Source organism: Hypanus sabinus, chromosome 20 (genome assembly GCF_030144855.1).
Source record: "Hypanus sabinus isolate sHypSab1 chromosome 20, sHypSab1.hap1, whole genome shotgun sequence".
NCBI lineage: Eukaryota > Metazoa > Chordata > Chondrichthyes > Myliobatiformes > Dasyatidae > Hypanus > Hypanus sabinus.
In genome coordinates, this window is record NC_082725.1 from 20,183,535 (window position 1) to 20,202,974 (window position 19,440).

The window sequence follows — 19,440 nt, forward strand, 5'->3', positions numbered from 1 at the left end:
ACTAGTGCAGTTCTGAAGGTTTCATACGGGGAGCAGAAGGTGTTTTGTCAAATATAATGTGATGGTGCCAGCAAACAACGATTCCTCGGGGGACATCTTCAAGACAGTCAATCATTTCAGCTTTTCTACATCTTCTAATTATTCTTTTGATCTTAATTTTGTTTTTGAAACTGTTGGAGTCTATGCTATTTTTTTCATGTTGGGCTGGGGGTTTGGGAGATCTAGTTCTTGCGTGAAGGAGGGGTTAGGGGCGTTTGGGGTTTGCAAGTTTTTGTTTTTTTTTCTTTCAACTGTTTATAGGGTTTTCTGTATTCTGTGGCTATCTGGAGAAGACAAATTTCAGAGTTGTATTCTGCATGCAGATGTTGATAATAAAATGAATGTTTGAACCTTTGAACCCTAGAACCCTAGATACCAGTTGCAGTTACCAATTCTAATATCCTTGTATTTGCATGCGACTGAAGCACAATTGAGTTGATTTGGCCGGAGTGTGCTTGTTACATGTGAGTAAGGTTGAAATTGCCTTCTTCAGGACTTCTTCAGCAAATCAGACCCATTTCTGGAAATCTTCAGGATGAATGACGATGGAACGCAACAACTGGTGCACAGGACAGAGGTACTGTCTTTGCTGATCTGTTGTTCAATTAAGCTCTAACGTAGCAACTTGCGGACTGTAAGGCAATAGAAGTGGGAAATGGTTTTCTCCAGCTTTGATATTAACCTCATGATCATGACCTACCCTGCTACTAAGCATGGGTGCACTTGCAACCATTTAGACTAAGTTCATGCCTTGAAGATAGCTTAAAAGCAACATGGAAGCTGGCAACAAATTCACTTACATTAATCAGAATGAAATCTTGACCTTGCCTGAATTGCCAGTAGTAATTTATTATTTGAAATATTCTCAGAAATTGTGCCCATCTCCATAGGGAAACCAGCCAATCTCAATCAAAGGGTGTGAAGGTCTTCTCACCAATAGAGCCAGCAATCCTCTGGGAACTACAGGAGAATTCATGTAAATGTAATGATCTAAACACACGTGAATCTTTTGCGGATGAAGGTGGGGATTAATGATGACAATGGACAGGAAGTGGCAAAGCATTCAGTTGCTCTTAATTATTAACAGTTGGAAGAAGGAGCAGGTTATACATCAGTAAAGTGCAAAAATGTTCTCCATTAAAAATCCTGCAATAATAATAGAGCTGTTACTTAAGATGAAGGTAATTATTTTAAAGCTATATTTAGATTAGCCTGGCTGCCTATACATTCTACACAAGTTAAAGTTTTGTGGGTTCAAAGATTACTCCACAGGATTGACCATAAAAAAGAAATTAATTTGATAATCCTGAAGGGTGCTGATGGAATATTGTACTCTCTGATATGCTGCATTTTGGTTGAGATATTAAACTGAGTGGTGCTTGTCCCCTAAAGTAGAAGCAGATTTCAAGGCCACTATTTCAGATCAGAGCCGGAAAGCTAACTTGGTTGGCCTGGATGATGTTTACCTCTGGATCAGCTTCAATGTCACATATTATAACCATATAACAATTACATCATGGAAAGAGGCCATCTCGGCCCCTCTAGTCCGTGCCAAACGCTTACTCTCACCTAGTTCCACCGACCTGCACTCAACCCATAACCCTCCATTCCTTTCCTGTCCATATACCTGTCCAATTTTGTTTAAAAATGACAATATCAAACCTGCTTCTACCACTTCTACTGGAAGCTCATTCCACACAGCTACCACTCTCTGAGTAAAGAAGTTCCCCTTCGTGTTACCCCTAAACTTTTGCTCCTTAATTCTCAATTCATGTCCTCTTGTTTGAATCTCCCCTACTCTCAATGGAAAAAGCCTATCCATGTCAACTCTATCTATCCCCCTCATAATTTTAAATACCTCTATCAAGTCCCCCCTCAACCTTCTACACACCAAAGAGTAAAGACCTAACCTGTTCAACCTTTCTCTGTAACTTAGGTGCTGAAACCCAGGTAACATTCTAGTAAATCTCTCTATTTTGTTGACATCTTTCCTATAATTCGGTGACCAGAACTGTACACAATACTCCAAATTCGGCCTTACCAATGCCTTGTACAATATTATCTGGTTGTTATTGTGCTGTCGTGTTGGGCACCTGATGCCCACAAACTGACTCATGCATGTCCTCCATCACCAAAGTGATGTTACTTCAGAAGGTTCTTCATTCATCACCTGAATGATATCTAGCTTATGAACACCTGACTTGCACACAGCCCATAGATACTAGCAAGTGCTTGGGAGACTAGGGAATATGGATTGGCCAGCTGCATCTCCTGGCACTTGGGAACTTGCTTCATAACCACATTTCAGACCTGTGAACTGCTTATTAAGTATCAAGTCAAGTTTATTGACATTTAACTATATACATGTACATAACATATGTAATCATATAATGTATATAGAAATGAGACAACATTTCTCCAAACCAGGGTATAAAGCATGGTAGTACACATAACCTATAAAACACACATAACACACAATAACTTATGAAGGTAAGGGTTAAATCTACAGATGAATCACACATAAATAACAAATTAAAGTACATTAATACTAAATATTGTAAGATACAAAATGGATTAACCAGTGACACTTTGAACATGATGAGGCAGAGAGTCCAGAGGCCTAGTAGCCTGGGGAAAATGCTGTTTCTCATCCTGAGAGTTCTTGTTTTTATGCATCATAGTCTCCTGCCTGATGGGCAGAAAGTCAAAGTGGATGCTGGATGGATGGGTGGGATCCTTAATAATACTAAGGGCCCTGTGGATGCAGCACTCCTGATAAATGTCCCTGACGGATGGTAGGGAGACCTCTATGATCGTCTCAGTTGTTCTCACAATCTTTTGTTGGGACTTCAGGGCCGATGCTCGACTGCTCCCAGACCAGATGGAGATGCAGCTTGTCAGGACGCTCTCAATGGTGCTTCTGTAGAACGCCGTTAAGATGCGGGGAGGAGGGGTGTGAAACTTGCTTGCCTCAATCTCCTTAGGAAGATTGACAAAATGACAAACTGTTCATGGGAAGGGACCCCTTACATAACCTGGTGCCCACCTCCATGTAAGTGTGTGCCTTCCTCATTTTCCAAATCATTCTGTGGTCTGCCTGATCTCATCTGTCTTTGTAAAGTGTGGAAGCGTATTATCAATCTCGCTCATGCAGAATGGTCATGTGAAGGAGAAATCCAACAGCACCAGCAGTACCACAAATGTTTCTGCACTAGGTTACCACCTTGAGGGAGGAATGGATCATTTAGGGCAGGCAAAACAAAAATTAACGTCACCCCTTATTTGTCAGTCTCTCCAGAAGGGAATGTTCCTAGCAGCCCTGATTCTTTTACATACATAATGCTGAGAAACATTATATGGATAAATTTATGTCTGATCTTGGAAATTAAATATCACAGCCTCTGGTTGAACACACCTCTGTTCGTGCATTGACAATTACAGCCAGCAGCTGGTATCCTTACAACTGTTCAGCATTTGCAAATCTGATCTCATCTCCCCCTCCCCCCTTAATCTTTATAGTATTATATGAGTCATGATTTTGTGTAGCTGGAGACTAATTAAAATATTGAATGTGTAGCTCTAGATAGTCCAGAATAGAGCTCCTAATTAAACTTGTCTACAAAAATGAGGAGTGATAACACAACCGCACCCGAAACACTTGCCAAAACCTGACAGATTGAAGGTGTTGATGGAGCACATTCTTACGCTATTCAACAACACCTCAGTTGTAGTGGCTTTCATATTGCTGACCCAGACTAGGCTAGTAAATCAGAGAAGTAATCACTTCTATTTCAACGAAAGCTCTCTGGTCACCTCCAAGTTCTTTTCACAACCAGCTCTGGTACTGGGGGGAGTGCAGCAGCCAATCTACACACAAGTTTCCTCAAATCACATCATCTGCTTTATTTTTAATGAATCTTGATGAGGAATTGAATTTGGCCAGGATAGAAGAAGTAACTGTCCGTTTTATATAACATAGAACATAAAAAGTACAGGCACTTTGGCCCATGATGTTGTGCTGACCTTTTAAGTTACCCTAAAGTCAATCTAACCCAGGAGTTCCCAACCTGGGGTCCACGGATCCCTCGGTTAATGGTGGGGGTCCATGGCATAAAAAAGGTTGGGAACCCCTGTTCTAATCCTTCACTCTCACAGTTCTTCATGTGCTATCTAAGATTCTCTCAATTGTCCCTAATCCATCTACCTCTACCACCATTCCTTTTATTCTCAGAAGTATTCTCGTAGAAATTTCTATGTCCACCTAAGTAGAAAGGTAACGTCCTCAGTTTACTGAGTCCAACACTCTTGAGTGTCTTCAGCATTGTTCCAGAAAGCCAGTTTACATTTTTGTGCTTAAATCTCCGGAGTGGGACTTGAACCCAAAATATCTTGTCTCGTTGATAGTGCAGCCCACTGACGCCGTAGCTGGCCAGCAAAGATATGAAAATGTTCACCAGATTATATGTGACTGTATTAGATCTGAGTTTTTAAAAAAGATTTCCTACTTTCATAGGTCATCATGAACAACCTAAACCCAATGTGGAAAGCATTCAAAGTCTCTGTAAATTCACTCTGCAGTGGGGATCATGATCGCAAACTAAAGGTAAGCTTATCACAAAGAATTTTGGTGTAATGGTTGCTGATGGGACTGAGATAGGGTTTATTTCTGACATAATGATTTTATCTTTAATTTTAATGCACAGTATTTGTGTTGACGTGTATAAGTACAGTTTGTGAGATCTGCATCGCTATTTGCTGAAAGCTTATTAGCAGCATCGTTCTCCCATTTGCATGATTCCAGTTTCTGTAGGCAGAAGCAGAGGAGACTCTGGTCAAACACTTTTAGCCCATACCAAGCCTAGCCGCCCTGAGGGAGTGTACGGACGAGAGCAGTTCAAGACTACCAGCTGCTCACACTGCTCCTGATGAAGAGCAGAGAGTGGCTTGGTCCTCCTGGAGATAAACATCAACTACTTGAAAGATAATAGCTAAGAGATTCAGGTGCCTGGCGCTGTTTTGTTTACCAGTGTTGCGCATACAAGAATCAATTAGTTCCAGTTTGTAACATGATTGTGATGACTTACAAGGTGAATCATGTCACTCGAGAAATTTAGGCAGTCTTTCCTGATTGTGAATTAGGCTTGTGTTGGTGTGTTTCACCTCAGAGGTGAATGGAGTGACATTATTTCCCACTCAATAATTACTGTATGTTACGCTTTTCAGAGGTGAATGGCATACTTAGCATAATTGCGTTTTCATTCTATTCTCAACTCCTCAAATGTCCTTGACTTTTTTTAACCTGGAGCCCAGCTACTCATCTGCACCTTGCCCATGATACATTACTCTCTGGTCACCCAACAATTGAGACCCCAGTCAAACTCTCAACCATTGGCCCTCTCTCCCGAATAACCTCCTGACCTCGGTCTCGGCATACTTACTTTCTATTGTGCCCAACTTCTGCACAAAATCATTTTGTAGTAGTGGGTTCTCGGGGGAAACAATGTTTGATGACTTGCCACGCACTGTTGATTTAATGCTTGTGCTTTCTTGCTTAACCACAATGATTAATGAGAAAGTCCATGTATAAGCTGCATGTTTCAGTGTCAGCCATGGCACAGTAGGGATCACTGGTCTCTTGACATCAGGAGGTTGTAGGTTCAATACCCACTCTAGAGAATTCAGTGGAAATGTCTTGGCTGACACTCCAGAGCAGATTGAGTGTTAGCTACACTGTGGAAGGTGCTATTTTTCAGATAAAATTTGAAGCCAAATCTCTCACTTGCCTGTCAGAATGGGGGGAGGGTGCTATCCCCAGAATGCTGGCCAATATTTATTTGTGTGTTGCCATTGCAAAAATCTGCAGGAACAAGTGACGTGCAAATTGCCAGCTACATGTTCTACAATATACACCAGTAACAGCAGCAGATAACTACTTATACACCATTAGCAGCAGTTCAGAGCTGCTTGATTGGCTGTAAAGCCGCTTGGGATATTGTGAAAGAAATCTAGAGTTGTGAGTCTTTCTTTTATATGAGGTCATTTTGGGACAGTGTAGAAAGGAACTTGTCTGTCAGTTCTACAAATAAAATACTTGGACTGTTGTTTTCCATATTTCTTTCAAAATGGTTTCTTATCCCTTATCATTCTCAAGGAGTTTTATCATTTTACAGGGAAACACAAGTTCTGGGTTATCTTAACTACATGCTGCCTCCAGTACTGTCTTGCAAATCTCACAATAAACAGAATGGTGAAAATATAGAATAACACAATATTGATGTAGGATATTTGGTCCATTATGTCTGTAACAACTCTTTGAAATATTATACAACTATTTTAATTTCTCCTTATTTACTTAATTAAGCTCTTCATGATTTTGCACATTTTTATCAAATATCCCTTTTTAGCTTCTCTGCACAGGGGGAACAACCTCAAATTCTATCTGGGCAGTTCACCCTTCACATGTATTCTGCGCTACATCTCTAAATAAATTAATTAATAATATCAGCTACACAAACGAAATGCTGGAGGAACTCAGCAGGCCAGGCAACATCTACTGACAAGAGTACAATTGACGTTTCCGGCCGAGGCCCTTCAGCAGGACACAAAAAAATTGTGTAGCTTGGATTTCCAGCATCTGCAGATTTTCTCTAGTTTGTGAATGAATAACCTCAGTTAATTTCATCCACTACTTATTCAAGACCTTGATATCCTTCTTGAGATGCAGTTGTCTGTGCACTGTTTTGTAATACTTTAAATGACTGGGTTTGTTTTATTGGGAATAAAATTCTCACTTGCAGGGACGGAGTATTTTCCAACCCTTCAATTCTTTAGACAAGGCCAAGTTAGCGATTCACAGCCGAATGAACAATTAGGGTCCATCAACCAAATATTCAAACATCTGTGTTACCCCTTCAATGCTTCTACTACTGCTGCAAATTATTTACACTACTTGAGTTCAAGTCATTCAGTATTTCAGTCATAGGTCCCCGGCAGCTGCTGAGTATGGATGTACCTCAGACACTTGGTCTTCTGCTCCTCCTCCATCTGCAGCTCAGATGTTCAGTATTCATGCTCTTTATCATTTTCCACTAGTATGGGCATCTGATCAGCAGTATCACCTCATTCAGATAAGCCACCGGCCATATTTTCTACATTCTTAACTTGACACGTAAACCTGGACTGCTAGCTCCGGAAGGAGCAGTTTTGGCTTTAATGAACTCTGAGGGCCACGTTTATCACTCTGCTATTCTTTTCTGCTTTGCAATCTGTCCTTCCTCAGTCAGGATGTACTGCTTCATATAATGCAAAACAACGCAATACAAGGTCCTTAATTGATATTTCATCCTCTCTCAATTTCTTCCAAAATTGTTGAAAGTGAGATCTCCCCCACCATTCCCATTCCAGAATCAGTCGGGTATGATACCTCCAGCATTTGTCATGAACTTTGTTGCTTTGGGGCAGTACTACATGGTATGGCATGTACTGCTGCTGCAAAACAACAAATTTCATGGCATATGCCAGCTTTTAACCATCTGTAACCTATGGATAATTGTACTGCTTATCACCAGCAGATACTGAAGATGTAACCAATAACCATTACATATGCATGAGTTTAACACCAGTTCCCAAACATAACATTATCTTCCCAAATCTTTATATTGTTACGTACCCCGTAACTGGGTCACTTACCAGCAAAGATAGAGAGGTCTGTTGAAGTCTGATGGTACTATTTTTAACAGTATTTATTGATAAAAATACACAAAAATAATATCAATGCAAACATACAGATAATATACGTCGTCAATACTAAATCTAAAAGCGCGGGTATAATAATAATCAATAAGGAATAGCTCTGTCATTGTCTAGGGGATAATGTATTGTCCAATGGAAATATAAAAGTCACTTTAGTTCATTCAAGCTGCAGCTTTCTGGTTGGAGAGAAAGACGGGTTAAAACTTGCCCATTCCTTTTATGATGTCAATCCTTCGAGAGTCGTTGGGAGTTGATTTCCCCGTTGTTAGCTAAAAACCGTTCTTCCGTGGTAAAGGACCACCGATTCCGGGACAAATGGAAATGGACGCACGTGGCCTTCCCACCGGCTTTCGCTATTACGAGATCGCTAGCGTTTCTTCTGGTGCGTCTGAGGGGCTGTTCCCACAGACCCTTTTTTTATCCTGACACACAGGATCTCAGATGCCAATCAGGTTGGGGATGATGCAATCCCTCCACCAACCTCCCCCTCGGTTCATTGCCTGGGGCTTCGATGCATCGTACAGGATTCAATACACAATCCCGTCTCCAAGAGACAACAGCCGGTATCAATGGTTCTGCCTTTCAGAGGCCAGGACACATTCCAACTCTTTGTGGATTCTGCATGTCTTTCTCTCATTTCCTGGGTCTCCTGAACTGACTTAATAGTGCTCTTGTGATTCTCACAAAGGAGGGGGCTACCCCGCACCTTTCGGCCCCTCAGAGCGGGAGCACATTCGTAACAATACATAGAACCAAGGATCACCTGATCCTTTTAGCAACCTCCTTAACTGCTCTGACCACATTCAAAAGTTTGTGGATATGCATTTGCAGATCTCTTCAAGGCCAGTCTCATCTCCTCATGTACCACAGAATACTCTGCTGATGGATGGCTAATCTCAGCCTTCTAATCATAAGATTTTTAAAAATAATATCCTATCTATTTCTTTTATTCATCATTGTTTCTGCTGAGCAGAAGATACAGCAGTTCTTTTTCTCCAAAGACTGATTGCTATCATCATCTATTTAATTTGTTCAATAATTGCTAACTGACAAATGATTGCGCATTAGTACCCACTGTCTACTCTAAATCACCCTAAAAGATTAGCTTTTTTTTGGTACGTACATCAAAATACCAAACCTGTTACAACCTTGACTTGGCTGCGCAGCAGATTTGGCAATTGCACTCATGAATATGCATGATTAGATGATTATTATTTCATTATGGCTGTATTTAACTCCCTTCTTTTCTTTGTAGCACTTGTTGAGACCTGAGAGAAACACTGCAATGTTATGCTGCCCACTTGCCTTCAGCCTTACCTGAGAATAGTGGACTGTCGAGTCGATTGACGCTGAGGACTAGCGAAACTTGTTTTATATTTTGATATTCCTTTCAGCCGCGGTGTTGGCATCTAGTTTTCTCTTTGAGAGTTTTAGTTAGCCGTTTTGTTTGGCCTAACATTTATTGTTTTCTTTTTCCCTTAAAATACTGTTTGTATTAAAGTCTGTGAACTATCGACCACTTCAGCGTCTCTCTCTCTGCACTTGGGTCATATCCAGATGAACAGACAGCAAAAAAAAACATTAGGCCAAACAGGGCCGTTAAATAGAACTCTCAAGCAGAAAACTAGACGCCAACACCGCGGCAGTAAGGAATATCCAAATATACGATGAATATTGCTAGTTCTCAGCATCAGTTGGCTCGACAGTCCACTGTTCTTGGGCAAGGCTGAATGCAAGCAGGCAGCACAACGTCGCTGTGCTTTGCTCAAGTCTCAACCATGAAAAGGGGGGAGTTAAATACAGCCATAATGAAATAATAATTATCTGACATGCATATTCATGAGCGCAATTGCTGAATCTACTGTGCAGCCGAGTCGGGAATGTGACAGAAACATACAATTAAGTGCATTGTTTGTATCAAATCTAATCAGTGGGGATTGTGTTGGGCAGCCTGCAAGTGCCGCCACTCTTCCAGCACCAACATAGCATACCCACTACTCAACACCCTTAACCATACACCTTTGAAACATGGGAGGAAATATGAACCCCCAAAGGAAACCCATGCGGGCATGAGGGGAATGTACAAACCCCTTACAAACGTTGGTGGGAATTGAACCCCGATTGGAGATCTTTGACACTGTAACAGTGTTACGCTACCATGCTGCCCTAGTTCCTACCCTACCAGGGGCTGGGAGGTAATAAGTTCTATTGCAGTGTCGTTTGTTTCCTCTGAAAATATCTCGTTTCATTCGCACTTACCTATCATATGCTGTGTGGCAAGTTCACCCAATGAGTATGAATTTACGCTGAAGGTTTGGAGTTGTGATTTTGTTAAACCACATAAAAATGAGAAATTGATTCAGACTGTATAAGTAATGATGTTAAATTTCACCCCAAGTTAAATTTAGGCCATATCCCTCATTGGGACAGCTGATTCCCATCTCTGCGACATCACCCTGTGGTACACCAGTCTCAGTACAATTGCTGCAGAAATCTCATCTCTTCCACTTTGACTAGACTATAAACCAAGGATCAGCAAAAACTTTGTTGTCCATGGTCTAATTTTCACCAGTACCCATTTACCCATTGACATAGACTAATTCTTGGTCAAGGAATGCTTGATTTAAAAATTCTCCTCCTTGTTTTCAAATCACTTCCTGGTCTCACCCCATCTCTGTCTCAGTAATATTCTTTGCTAGGGCTGGACAGCACTGCAGTGTGTAGTACACCACCACGTAGTGTGGAAACAGGCCTCCTAGCTCACTGAGTCCATGCTGGTCATCAAATCACTAAGTCCCTCGAGTTAACCCTTTAGCTCAGGGGTGGGCAAACTTTTTGACTTGAGGGACACAAAGGGTTCTAAAATTTGACAGGGGGGCCGGACCAGGAGCAGATGGACGAGTGTTTTGGTAATACACCTCATAAGAGAAAATAAAATATCATGGGATATGTAGAAAACATGTGCTTTAATTTCAATTGAAAATGAACAAATGCATTATAACAAAATATCTGTCTTTGAAGTCCCATGGTATTTAGCTATTTATTGAAATGTCTTTTAAAACACTGAAAATTAAATGAATAAAATACAGCTTTTTTTAATAGTAACAGTTATTATTTTAAAGCACTGAAAATTCTGTTATCCTTCAAGATATTATCATCATCACTCTCCTCCTGACTGTCTTTATTTCAAAAACGGTAGGAGATGCAGGTCTACTTGTCCTGCTCCTTCTTATTCAATTGTCCCCTGTGCCAAAACTCAACAACGACCCGCACGATGACAGAACAGTGACAGCGCGCCAATATGCGGAGCTGTGTGCTCGCAAATCCCCGCAGGCTATCTCCCTTAGCCGGAACGCTGGCTAATTGTGAGCCGGTTCGGAAGTGCCAGGAAATGGGTTGCCACAAGGTCAGAAATTAAAGCGCGAATGTGGAGTAATACACTGCACCTCAACAAAGGTCAATGTAAATAGAGTGCGTCATCTATTGAGAAAAAGCCAGAATTGCGGGGAAAAAACGGAGAGAATTGTGGAGGTCAGGGTTTTGCCAGTGGAAGGCACGGCTCTCAGAGTGCAGCAATAAAACTGAGAAGTACAGGAGGTTAGAGTAAATATATTTGCTAGCGATCTCGTTGATTTCCCCGTTGTTAGCTAAAAACCGTTCTTCCATGGTAAAGGACCACCGATTCCAGGGCAAATGGAAATGGACGCACGTGGCCTTCCCACCGGCTTTCGCTATTACGAGATCTTTTTTTGCATTTTTGTATATATTTAATTAAAACTTTCACAGTATATATACATATCTCTTGTTGACTTTTATAGTCCAACACAGGAAGATGTCCAAGACATTTCACAATGCAATGTTACCCCATGATCAAAAACTAGTGATGCAGTTTTCATGGTTCAGTTCATTGTTCATTCAGAAATCTAATAGTGGTTGAGAAGAAGCTATGTGTTTTCAGGCTCCTGTACTTCCTCCCTGATGGTAGCAATGTGAAGATTGTTGATGGGGGCTCTTAATGATGGATGTTGGCTTTATGAGGCATTGTCTTTTGAACATGCCTTGATGCTGTGAAGGCTGGTGCTCATGATGGAGCTGGTTGAGTTTGCAACCCTCTGCAGCGTTTTCCAGTCCTGCGCAATGGTCCCTCCATTTACCAGCTGTTGATGTAACCCATTAGAATGCCCTACATGTAGAAATTTGCTGGAAGCTTTGGTGACATACCAAATCCCCTCAAACTCCAAATGAAATATTACGGCTGTCATACCATCTTTGTAATTGCATCACTACGTTGCTCTCAGGATTAAACCTCCGCTATGTCGACACCCAGGAACTTGAAATTGCTTATCCCTTTCACTACTGCCCCTTCCTTCAGGATTGCAGTCCACAATCAATTCCTTAGTCTTGCTGGTGTTGAGTTCAAGGTTGATGTTGCAACACCTCTCAACCAGCTGATCTATCTTCTCATCACTATCTGATACCCTGCTAACACCAGTTGTATCATCGGCAAATTCAGCGACGGCATTTGAGCTGTGTCTAGTCACACAGTAACGGGTTAGCATGCTGGGCTAAGCTCACATCCTTGAGTTGTGCTGGTGTTGATTGTCACTGAGGAAGAGATGTTATTTCCAACCTGCTCTCACTGTTCTTTTCCAATCAGGAAGTCAAGGACCAGTTGCAGAGGGAGTTACAGAGGCCCAGAGTTTAAAGCTTGATTGGTACTGATTATGTTGAGCACTAATTTTTAAACAGCAGCCTAACGCAGGCATTGCTGCTGTCCAGGTGGTCTGAGGCCAAGTGGAGAGCCAATGAGATTGCACTCACTGTAGTCCTATTGTGGCAGCAGGCAAATTGCAGCCTGTCCAGATCGTTGCTCAGGCAGGAGTTGATTCTGCCCACAACCAGCCCCTCGAAGCACTTCATCATAGTAGATGTGAGTGACAGTCATTGAGGCAGCTCACTCTGCTCTTTTTGAGCACTGAGTGTGGGTCTTCAGGCTTGCAAAAGACTTTTACTTCATATTCTTTGAAGAGAAATGGATAATTTTGTCACAAATTAGTACAGATCAGAGAACCGAGGACTACAACCTTTGAGCGTAATTTGGGACTGCCAGATTTAATCCTCAAATTCTGAGCTCTAAATTGGGCTAAAGGTTATTTCATGGAGAAACCAGTTTGCATATATCTGGGTTTACTTTTGGGAAGCACAGTGCTACAGCATGTAGTGCTCCTCTCTTACAGGTCCAGCAACTTGTTAAAACCTGATCGCTACTGCTGAATTTGTCGGAGTTTGACTATTCGCCGTCACCAAGTCAGAATCAGGTTTGTCGTCACTAAAATAAGTCATGAAATTTGTCATTTCTTGGCAACAGTATAGTGTTGGCATAACTTACTATAAATTACAATAAAAAATAAATAGTGTAAAAGAGAAATAGCAAGGTAGTTTCACATGTTCATGGACCGTTCAAAGATTTGATGGCAGACTGGAAGCAACATTGAGTGTGGGTCTTTGAGGACTCCTGTACCCCCTCCCTGAAGGAAGTAATGAGAAAGGGCATGTTTCAGATGGTGAATGTCTTTCATAATGGATACTGCCTTCTTGACGTAGAGTCTTTTTAGGATGTCCATGATGTTGGGGGTGGATGGGTTTCTCCCAGATGCCAAAGATGTCAGAGAGAATGGGGAATGGTGTTATATAGTCAATGGGATTCCCCTAACGGCTGGCATAAACTTGATGGTCTGAAAGACTTCTTCTACCTCATAAGAAAAATGAGAAATATGGGAAAAAGGTGAAACTTTTGTATGGTAATGATAAATCACGATCTAACTATCTACCTCGTTTTGACCCTCGTTCTCTCCCTCTACTACAATTCTCTGTAATTGTAATTATAACTATAATCTGCATTCTGTTATTGCTTTTCCTTTGCACAAGCTCAATTTCTGATGTTTTGAAATGATCTGTATGGATGGTGTGCAAGCAGATTTTCACTCTATCTCCATACATGTGACAATAAGAAACTAATTCTAATCATATTCCTGACCATTGGTTTCTTCCCCTTGCTCTTTCCAACCACTACCCACCCAGTTCCAGACTCACCACCATCATCATTCATTAAAGCAAGTGTACAAAAGGAGAATGTTATCACAAGTTGTCTTGGGTAACAAGCACTACAGAAAATTGTTATCGGGTCAGTGACCCAGGCAGTGTTGGTGTGTTGTGCAATAATGTTTTAGCACAATGTTAAATGTGTATAATAATTTCTAGAACCTTATTCGTATACCTGCCATCCCCCTTTGCAGAACAGATCTTTCTTTTCCCTTTTATGGTCATAAAGCCGCAAATAGTTTTGAATTTTGTGATGAAATGTAATCTTCCTCTGTAATGAATTTGCACTTCTTATAAGTTTGTACAATAGGCTTGAAGTTAGATGGTTTCCATAGAGATGATGCCATGTTGCAGATTCTTTTGCATGTTTTAAATTAAATAAAACGCCACAAACTAATATGCTAAAGTCCCAGCTGAATATTGAAAGGGTCTAGGTGTCATTCAGCTGTAGATTGTGATGTTTCTTCTCTGCCAGTATTTATTTATAGAATGATAAATCACTTTTCCTGGCACCTGCTGTAAAGCCACTCATGGGATGATTCAATGAAACCAGCAGGAAACTTTCACAAATCAATTTGATTTCTGCTTCTGAAATGGTGCTACGGATACCCAACATCTATTGGCAGTTTTCAGATTTATTCTAAAAGGGACGTGCTTTTTAAAGAAAACTTTCTCTATGCAGCCTGCTTTTGGAATTATGTAGAAAATTCTGCCCTTTGTTTTTAATTCCCTCCACCTCCTTGTCCCCTCCTAGCTTAGTAACCTCAGTAACTTTCACAATACAATGCTTTGAAATTCCTCCTTAAATCCTTTCGTACCTCTTGCTCCCTTCAATAAAAACCCACCTCTTCAGCTCAGCTTTTTATCATCTACCTTAGTATATCCTTGGGTGAACATAGTTTATGTGAAAAATCATGAAGATCAATAATGTTTAAAGTATTGATTGTTAAACACTCATATAAATATATTTTTATTGTTGCAATAGTGGAAACTATTGGAATGCACCACTAATAACTCTGCACACATACTCTGCTTCTTATCAAACTCTTGCTGAAAGTTTTGACTCAATGGCAAATTCAATTACATGAATTATTAATTGAAATGCTCAAACATGCCAGGTCTTTTGACCTGTCAAAAAAGATTATCAGCTGTGCCAGCACAGTGACAACTGTAGTTTACAGCAGAGGATGAAACACATACCAATATCCTTCAGAATCCATGGACAGATCGAGCGTTGTTGCAGTTTTTTGAGGAGAATACAATCAAGATGCAGCATTAGCCCTAGCTTCCCTGCGTGGAAGCTAACCTTTTATCTAACCTGGCTATCAAGTCATTATAATCCACCAAACAAACTGGGAATATTCTTCTATATGATTTGTTATCACACTGGGGAAATATATTTCTAATTCCAATTTCATTATGATTTTCCCTTACCCACTTATTTTCAAAACAATTTCCTATCCATCAGCGATTCTAATTGTTACCGAAATTGTCATGGAAACATGATTCCAGTGGATTTCTTTCTACAGAATGTGATTCACTTTGCCTACATTCATAAGGAACAAAATAAAAGCATAGAGTTCCTTATCATCGTTACTTTGCTCAGCAGTTTAAAGTGAATGATATTACAATTGGAAGTGCTACACTTCACTACCTACTGTGAATTTACCCCACTTTGCTAGCCTATTGATAGAGGCTCGATTTTCCAACGTCTTCCACCAAGGCAGTAACTGACTTAAAGAAATACCGTTGTCCATGTTAGTCCTCACTTCAGACTGATTGGGTGACCATCATTCACTTGAAAAATAACCCTTTTATTGGTGTTGAAGTTAACCCCTCACAGTATCCTTTTCCTATCCCTGAGAGAAAATCTGGACAGAGGAAGAAGTGAAAGGTCAGCTCTGCAACTCAGCCACCAGTCCTTGAAATGGGGGCTACCTCGTATGCAGGTGAGATTGTGCTTAAGGACAAAGGAGTTAAGAAGAAGAATTGGCCATTTAGTCCATAAAACTTACACTGTGAGAGAGAAATAGGTTATGATTCAGGCCTAAGGCCTTCCAGTTGGAACTGAATGATGAGCTGTTTCTCTTTCCACAGATGCTGCCTGACCTGCTGAATATTTCCCAGCATTTTGTATCTTTATCTCTGATTTCCAACATCTGCCCTTCTCTTAATTTTCAAACATATTCTGTCATTCAGGGTCATTGCTAATCTTCTACCTCAGTTTTGTTTTCCTGCACTTATTTCCACGTCTCTTGGTTACCTTAATGTTTAAAAGTTTACTGCACCATCAATAACTCTCTCTGAGATGTGAAGGCGAGATATCGGCTTTTATTGACTGGAAGAAAGAACAAGCAGTGGTTGACCACGATACTACATCCAGGAGACAGAGAGGCTGGGCTCAGGCCTCAATCGCCTTTATACCGGGGCCTGTGGGAGGAGCCACAGGAGCAGTCAGCAGGGGGCGTGTCCAGACAGGTTTATGTAGTTCACCACAAAATTGATCAATCTTCTTTTCGCATCAACTCAAACATTCGCAGGCCCTTGAGGAGTGGATACTTAAAGATTCACTGCCCAATGAACGATGACATTTCTGCTATCTGAGACTGTGATTCCTGGCTTTAGACTCTTGGAATCTTTTCCCTGCTCCTGCCCTAGCAAGACCCGCAATGATTGTATAGTTTTAAATGCCATCTTTGTTCTTTTAACATGTAAGATTAGTCTTATTTGTCACACACTCATTGAATTATACAGTGAAAAGTGTCATTTGCATCAAATCAAATCAGTGAGGATTTGCTGGGGGCAGCCCACAAGTGTCACCACACTTCTAGCTCCAACATAGCATGCCCACAGCTTACTAATCCTAAGCTATACGCCTTCAAAATGTGGAAGAAAACCAGAATACCCAGAGGAAATCCACAGGGTCATGGGGAAAACATACAAAACTCCTTACAAACAGTGGAGGAAATCAAATCCCGATCAGCGATCACTGGTGCTGTAAAGAAATTACGCTAACCGCTATGCTACTGTGCCATCCTTTGGGCACATTTATTTAGTTTAGCCTAGTCTGTTCTATCTTTTCTCACAAGGCACACTAGCCAATCCTGGCGGAGCAAAGTTATGATGTCATTTATGCACATTAAACATGCCAATGGGAATTGATATCATTTAAATAAGCATCATTTTGGTTTAATGCCTGGTTTCTCTTTTAGGTTTGTTCTTTTGCCCCATCTCCTTTAGCAGCTTGCATGTCTATTTTTTGGGTTTTTGCCTCTCATTTTATGAACTGCTTTGTTTGGGTTTGTTTTTGGCACGTTCTCTTTTCATCCATCAGCTGGGGGTTAGCAGCCTACAAGGCAGAAAAGCAACAGATGCAGGTTTTGCTTCAGAGACAGATGCAAAACCCTAGGCTGAACTCTAGGGCAGTACTGAGGAAATGTTCTTTTGGAGGTAGGGCCTTTCGAATGAGATGAGAGACTAATATTCTGACTGCACTCCCATGGCACCAGCTTGAAGCAAGGCAAATAATCAAATAATATTTTATATTACTTACCAACATTTTCCTTCAGCCAATTTCTCTTTTTTCTCTCTCTCTCCCTCTCTCCCTCTCTCCCTCTCTCCCTCTCTCCCTCTCCCTCTCCCTCTCCCTCTCCCCCCCTCCCCCTCCCCCCCTCCCCCTCCCCCCTCCCCCTCCCCCTCCCCCTCCCCCTCCCCCTCCCCCTCCCCCTCCCCCTCCCCCTCCCCCTCCCCCTCCCTCTCCCTCTCCCTCTCCTCCTGTCTCCCTCTCCCTCTCCTCCTGGCTACCTCCCATGTTCATGTTCTCTAAATTACTGTTGCCTGCTTGTGCCAGTGCATAAAGCCAATTTCATGCACCAACTCAAGGTGTCTCTCTCAGGGAGCGTACAGAAGAGCCAGGTCAGCAGGCAGTTCATTGTCACCCGATCAGTAGATTTCGTACAGTTCGATGAACAGTCATAAATATGGATGTTGGCACTGGAAGACCTGCAAAGAATTAGTGGTACTCCTTTGGCAAGAAAGGAGTTCCACCATGTGTAGAAATGTATCCATAAGGCAGGGAGTTTTGTATGCATCGTTATTTTTAGTGATTCAAACAAGTTAAGGGTTTGTGGTAAGAGGGAATCTGTCTCTATCTTCAAAGTTCAAATTAAATTTACTGTCGAAGTACACATATATTATCATCCTGGAGATTCATTTATTTGCAGCCATTTACAGAAAAAAAATATAATACAATTTTATTTAAAGAAAAACTAAGGCAAAGACTGACAAACAGTAATGTGCAAAAGAAGACGAACTGTGCAACAAATAAAACTGAGAGCATGAGTTGTAAAGAGTTCTTCAAGGTGAGTCTGTAGACTGTAGAATTAGCTCAGTGGAGAGGTGAATGAAGTTATCCACCCAGGATCAGGAGACTGATGGTTGGAGGGTAATAACTGTTCATGAACTTGGTGACGTGGTACCTGGGTGACATCCTACCCAATGGCAGTGGCCTGAAGTGAATGCTTCAGCACGCCCTTCAGCATTTAACCGGAAAAAAAATCGCACCCACCATATTTATGATGAACAGTAGGTGCTCCTTTGTTTTGAAAACCTTCCTTTCTTCTTTGAGATCTGAATGAGGATGATTCCTGAGGAATGAGTGTCTATAGTGCAAGGATAAAACAGTTTTAAGCACACTTCAGTTGTCAGGAAAGTTAAGACCAGATGTAAATTGAATTAATCTGAGCTGGTTCAACCAAATACACCATGATTCTTAAAATAACAGCTCTTATCAATAGAGACTGAGAAGCTTTACAGAGCTGTTTCAGGAAATATATGAAAAGAAGTAAGCACTACACTAATCGATTATAGAATTATTAAAAAATTTTATTTAGTGATACAACACCGTCATGGCCTTCCAGCCAATGAGCCCGTACCGCCCAATTACACCCATGTGACCAATTGTTAGCATTGTGCTAACCACTACACTATTGTGCCGCTCCTGATATGAAACAAAGTAACTAGTGTCAGTGGAGAAGACCATGGAGATTTGTAAAAACACATCCACTTCACTAATGGCCCATAGAGAATGAAATCTTGCGGTCTTTCCCATTCTAGCCCAAGTGGGATTCAAACCGCACTGCAATGTGAAGTCACAGTTGCCGCTGGAATAGCAATTACATTCGGGAATGGTCAAGAGGCCAGAGTTAGAGGAGTGCTGATATCTCCGTGAGTTGCCAATGGAAGTACCACATTGTAATGGGATTCTGATACTGATATGTTTCATCCATTGTTGCCTGTAATTTACGGACTCCCCTCAAAAAGAGCAGAAAATAGAATTGACATAAAACCATAAGAGAAAATCAGGCTCAGTGAGTCGGTTCCATCATTCCATCATGGCTGATTCTTTATCCATCTCAACCCCATTCTCCTGGCTTCTGCCCATAATCTTTGGCGTCCTTACTAATCAATAACCTATCAACCTCCAGTTTAAATATACCCAACAACTTGGCCTCCGCAGCTGTCTGTTGTAATAAACTCCACAGATTC

At 41.2% G+C, this 19,440-nt stretch overlaps 1 protein-coding gene across 8 annotated transcripts in view; it reads left to right on the forward strand.

Moving 5' to 3' along the window:
* LOC132378352 (copine-4) overlaps positions 1 to 19,440 on the forward strand; it is a 347,486-nt gene that overhangs the window by 273,895 nt on the left and 54,151 nt on the right. For all 8 annotated transcript variants that reach the window (XM_059945192.1, XM_059945196.1, XM_059945195.1 and 5 more), the window contains 2 exons: positions 533 to 616; positions 4,553 to 4,642. In XM_059945192.1, coding sequence (XP_059801175.1) covers positions 533 to 616; positions 4,553 to 4,642 — 174 coding nt within the window. The remainder of the gene's footprint in view (positions 1 to 532; positions 617 to 4,552; positions 4,643 to 19,440) is intronic.